This window comes from Dermochelys coriacea, chromosome 1, assembly GCF_009764565.3.
Source record: "Dermochelys coriacea isolate rDerCor1 chromosome 1, rDerCor1.pri.v4, whole genome shotgun sequence".
NCBI lineage: Eukaryota > Metazoa > Chordata > Testudines > Dermochelyidae > Dermochelys > Dermochelys coriacea.
This window is the reverse complement of record NC_050068.2, coordinates 108,467,044-108,473,043: the sequence shown is the minus strand read 5'-3', so window position 1 is coordinate 108,473,043 and position 6,000 is coordinate 108,467,044. Positions and strand designations below refer to the sequence as shown.

The window sequence follows — 6,000 nt, the reverse complement described above, 5'->3', positions numbered from 1 at the left end:
GATATTGCCTACACTGTGTTTACCATTTAATGGCTTAATTTAGCTGAAACAAATATTAGGTGGCTTTGTCTGTTAGGGAGATTGGCTCTTGTAGCTGAATCACCAAAATCGACAGAGGTTGGATACTGGGCTCTGCCATGACTTAGGCAAGTTACTTAATCTTTGTCCTCGGCCCTTGCCTATCAGATAGGGATAATGCTCTCTTACCTCACAGGAATGTTGAGGATATACCCACAATGAGTAAGTTTATCTAAAATAAGAAAATACGTCATTGCAGAAAACACGCTAGCTGAGAATTCTTTAAATACACTTGTATGTCTACTCTTTTCATCAAGGCGAGGCTCCTCTGCTCTGTAATTTTACAGACCATTATAGATTCTATGGTTAATCTCCATCCCAGGATTCCACTGAGAGCTTGTCTACATTGTGAAATGCTGCAATGGAAGAATTCTTCTATTGACCTAGAGCTGTCTACCCCAAGGGTCAGGTCACCTTAACTACGTTGTTCAGGGGTGTGGATTTTTTACATAGCTGGGGCAACCAATTTTTTAGCGTAGACCAGACCTCAGAGCTGCGTTGCCAAAGATGATGATAGGCAACTGAGGAACTGGTTAAATTCTCTCTCCTCGTAACAATGGATGGAATAGCATCTACTTAGCATCCTCTCTCTGAAACGCTTGTGTGTCTCTAGCTGACAGACTGAGCAGACCCCTGTTGGGTTAAATGGTTTGAATTTAGATTGAGGAAGCTTATTTGGCCACCTTTTGATACTTCTGCTGATATCCAATTAACATGATCTCTAATTTTTTTTTTTAAACAAACCAAACAAATCCAAGCTCCCAAACTAACATCTATTAAAGTAATCTGCAAATGTAATAGGAGAGCCTGGCATATGTTTAGAGAATTGAAACAATCAACAAGTAGAGGTATAGAAAAAACAAACTTTATTTAAGATAATTACAGCAATAAGGGACCATAATTACAAAACCCAACAATCAGTGAAGCAGGGGAAAGGTGAACTGCATAAGTTAAAACTGATGTGGAGGAGATAACTACTGATTATTTTAAAGCCAGCGCAGTAAGCTTACATAGTGCTTTTCACCCATGCTAGTAAATGTAGCTGCTCTCCCCACAAAAAATCTTGCTGGAAACATTTAAGTGTCATGGTATTTATCATGCTTATTACCAGGCTGCATAAGAAACTCAGAAGAAAATAAGCAAGGGGTTTATCATCATGTGGTTCACTCTTCTCTCCCAGGGTCATGCGGGACAGCTTACCCTTGGGCCTAATGTTTTTTTTCTACAGAAAAAGCTGTTAATCTCTGTCGGTAACCATGTAGCAAACCCAGTAGATCTTTTGCAGGAGTTTTGAAGTTTTTGGATCTGAAGATAAAGCTGTATTGAGTAATAATAACTTCAGCTGAGAAATCTGTGCACATAGCATGGGTTTTTCAGGGGCGTATTTTGTATAGTGGCTGCTCCACAACCATATAACCAAATTAATATGGAGCCCTAACCACACAATGTTGTTAAGCACATGGCATGGTGGTTAAAGGAAGAAAGCATGATGCTCTCTCCCTCTTGTGGTCCCATGTGTCTAGTGGGCATTTGCTCCTTTCTGTTGTGGTGGCACAGAATAAAGACCCGCTTTAGTTATCCTGTGATGTGGGGTGTAACTGGAAAAGTGTGATAAGTTTGTGAAGTAACACGCTGCCATTAGTAATGAACTGTTCTCATTGCAAGAAGAAGAGAGTAACACTAAATGTGGCTACCTGAGGTAATTCAGAATGTTTATAAACTCTCTGGTGGTGAAAGTGGTAGGACAAAAAGCATGGCAAAGGCATGGGGAGTTTAAAACAACCTATCTTTCCATTGTAAGTACCCAGGTATAAACTTTTATTACAGTAAAAGGTAAGTTCAAAGGCTGGGCATGGGGCTCAGATCTAGGAGTACTTCCTAAAGGTTAGCCCACTGCTGTGCTAGCACTTACATTTTACTGTTGTATGTTACCACTTAATTAATGTGAACTACACCTGTTAACAATAAACTAAGACAAGACGTACATTTCATTGAATGTTTACTTCAAACATGTTAGAGAACAGATCTACCCAAGAGAATTTAGATTAGTAACTGGATGGTTTTTTGTGGGGTTTTGTTTTTTGTTTTTTTTGGTGTTTCAAGATTGAGTATTTGACTCAATTAGCAAATAACATGGTGTTAGACTAGCACAATATACTGTATGATAGGAGAAGCGGCCAGCATTTGGTATAAGCCTTTGTGCTTTTACAGACACTTATAAACTTTTCATTCAGCTTTTGAGGTAATAAGTTAAATAAGCACCACTGTGATAGGTCTAGAACACTGTAGAAACATTTTCCTTTTACTCCTAGCGATATATTATATATATTACAAATTTTTCATGCACACTTGACATCTGCTGATATGAGTTCGGATGAGACCTGCCTTGAGCGTATCTGCTGAGGGCAAGCTCTGGAATTGCTGGTTAATAGTGGTAAGCCAGAAGCTATATTTGTTTGCATAGTAGTGGCACGTTCCTCGGGCACCATTGCATTCAATGAAAGGAGTAGCTCTGAAGTCTTCCAGACAGCTCCCAGGAGAAACCAGTGACTGTCCTCCGCCTTCATCACCAGCTCCAGTGTGCTATGAGACACAAAGAAGGTAGTGTTCAGATACAGGACAGGGCTACACAAATCACTGTGCTAGATCAATATTGTCAATAATCAACAGGTGGGGGAGGGAGGAGACCAAGGATAAAATGACTTCTAAATCTGTTACCTGAAGAGTTCTCACTGTAGAACATTCCTACTGAGGCATACATAGGGCCAATCTTGCAAACCTCACCCCCATGTTTAAGACTTATGGGAGTACTATTGTTGATTACTCACAGTAAAGTTTGTAGGAGTAGATCCTTAAACTATCTACATTTTCCATTTTAACCCTATCTACCTCTTCTTTACTCCAGACATTTAAGATTTCATATTTTCATGGCAATAATGGTACATTAAGATATGCATAATTCATACTCTTTTTAAATGACATCTCTAAGCAAAACTGACACAATCTTTATTGTACCCCTTTAAGAACTACATCCCTCCCTTTTAATGGTGTGCTGCTGAAACTAGCAAGTAGCAGTGAACATCCCAACAGACCTCTCTCTACTTTTGCAAAAACATTTAACATTTATTCTCCTATCGCCTTTTTCTTCCATCCCTCAAAACCCTTCAATTTTTAATGTAACAGGAGAAACCAAATCAACAGGTTTGGTTTTTAATTCATATAAAAACATAGTAAGAATAAACCCTCATTTCTTGCCTTTCACTGCACAGGCCAACTGTTGTTCAGCTTGCAAAGCTGTCCACAGATCAGTAACAAAAGTAGAAACTGAGCTTTTACCACAGTGCTAAAATAGGTATGGTAAGAATTCCTCTCCTTTCACCGTTCTCTCACTCAGATTGCCATAGGGTACCTATGATTCTGGGTTCAGCACCAATGCTTTAATCTCTGAGGTGTTAAACACTGTTCAGTTTCAGGTCTAGTGCAATACTTAATCAGTGCGGTGTCACCAGGGATGAACTTGGCCCTCTTCTCCTATATATGGGCGGAAATGGGGTGGGCAGCAAACCAAAATGTGTCTTAGTGTAACAAAGCTCTTAGCTCCCAGACTTAACTCATTTGCCTCCAGATAAATGATGGCCTCCCATTTACATTTTGTTAAGTAGCCTTCAAATCTTTTCACTCACAGCTGCAGCTCGTGACACTTCACATAAACTTTAAGTACCATTTGAACAGTGATTCTGTGTTATCCTGAACAGAATCACACAACAGAGTATTTTCAGCTATCTTAATGACCTACCAACTGCTAATGCGCTCAAAAGAAATCTAATTTCTACTCACCAAGGCTCTGCACCTGCAACAGGATTTGGCCAGGCATGCCCTGTTCTTCTGCATGAAGCCCCACTGACTTCAGCAGGACGCTGGGTGACCCATGCTGATCTCTTTGCAGGACTGGCCCCTAACTCTAACACCCAAGAAGAAGGATCTACCATTTTACTGAAACCAAGGAAGTTGTCATGAAACACTATTGAACTAAATATGCTTTTCTTGAGATCATCAGGAACATCATGTATAACAAATCTTATTCTTCAGTGTTCAAAACCCCACCCTGTATCCTAACCAGCCACTCCACTAGCCTTTGCTTAATTGCTAATGCTGTGGTGCATACACAGATCAAAAAACTGAAGCTTTCCTCCTGTAAACACTTGCAGTTTTTGGCACTTTTCTTGGTAGCAAAGGACTTTGTACTGGGAAATCTACTTCTTGTTGCCAGGGCTGCAGCTCTCTCCTTACCAATGCTTAGTATTTAGACAAGGCGTTACAAACAAGCACTCCTATGAGGTATTCTGTTCTATATAGGTTTTAATACCAGGCTCATCAGCACAGTACCTGAGCACCTTCCAGTAAATGGATTGGATTTAACTAACTCCTGTCACAGGTTATTTGTTCACTCACCCTCTCCCCAGCTAGGTGTCTTGTTTTGGTAGCAACAGCCATCTTTATATATATAAAAAGATACTATGTGTGTGTTAGAGAAAGCAAGGTCAAAGAAATGTGTCTTGAACATGAAGGAGAAAGTGGTGAGGTTTGTGATAGGTCTTAGTTACTGGGGAAGTTCCTTCCAGTCTGGGATCAGACCCTGGAGAAAGTTCCATCTGCCACCCAGATGAGCTTTACCCTTGGTGGGAGTTCCATCGGGTCAGAGGAGCAAAGTTGTACACCAGGGTCTATTCGTCCTGAGCTCTAGACAGTCTTTTAGATATCCTGGGCCCAGGCCATGGAGCGCTTTGAAGATAAAGAGCGAGACCTTGAACCAGAGGCGACACATGGAGAGGACATGGGGTCACATCCCACCTCCCCCCAGATTTGCTGCTTGGCTTATACTGAGCATGTTCAGTAACACTGCTGAAGCTGGCAGCCCTCACTTTGTCGTCTTCCCCTCACTCTCAGCAGGCATGGGTCATCTCTGCCTTGAACTTGATTTGATATTCTATCTGAAACCAGTGTACAGAGCAGAGGTCAGTTCTGACATGTTCCCAGTAGCGTGTGTGGCAGAGGAGATGCACTGCAGAGTTTCCTACATATTGACTGTTTCATGCCCAGGTATATTGCATTGCTGGAGTCCAGCTAAGCAGTGACAGGCATGAATAACTGAGGCCAGGTTTTCGTTTGTCAGGCTGGGACACAAGTGGAGGTGGTAGAAAGTGTTTCTCTCCGAGGCTGCTAGATGAGAGCTCTGTGTCAGGAAGAAATCCAAGAGTACTCCTAGACAACAGACTAAACTAATTATGGTTGTGCTTCTTTAACCCCTGGAGACTGCACCACGGCTGCAAACTCTTCAATATATTTTCCTCTGCCCCCCATCACCACCTCTGTCTTGCTCAGGTTCAGCTGCCACCAGCTATTTTTCATCCAAGCACTGGGCCATCTTGGTGGTAGTGTCTTATGTGATGAAAGATAGATCTGCATATTGCTGGTACTTGAGTCTGTGTCATCTGACCAGTTCACTTACTGGTTGACTGTAGATGTTGAAAAGGATCAGAGAGAGCATTGATCCTTGTGAACTCCACAAGTGAGGGGTCTAGTGGGGGAGGGAAGTTTCTTATCACTACTCATTGGGAGTGGTCTTTCAGGAAGGACGGACTATTTTAATGCATTATCCGAGACTACTGCCACCTCTCTCAGGTGAGAGAGCAGAATCTCCTTATCAACAGTATTGAATGCAGAGAGATCGAGCAGGATGAGAATGGGTGTCTGTCCTCTATCTGTTGACTAGAGGAGATCATTCATTAGTGCCACTAAAGTGGTTTCTTCAATTTTTTAAATTTTAGTTTTGTAGTTTGAATTTTTTTTTTTTGGTTGGTGATTGTTTAATAGTCAGCATTTGCTGTGGAAAAGTCCATGAAAGAGAGTGCTTTTTGTTTT

The 6,000-nt window shown here is 41.3% G+C and overlaps 1 protein-coding gene across 2 annotated transcripts in view; it reads right to left on the bottom strand.

Annotated features, from left to right (window-relative positions):
- Positions 1-926: 926 nt before the first annotated feature.
- COL4A2 (collagen type IV alpha 2 chain) overlaps positions 927-6,000 on the bottom strand; it is a 226,292-nt gene continuing 221,218 nt past the window's right edge. For both annotated transcript variants that reach the window (XM_038392087.2, XM_038392098.2), the window contains exon 48: positions 927-2,661. In XM_038392087.2, coding sequence (XP_038248015.1) covers positions 2,407-2,661 — 255 coding nt within the window. In that variant the 3' untranslated portion in view covers positions 927-2,406. The remainder of the gene's footprint in view (positions 2,662-6,000) is intronic.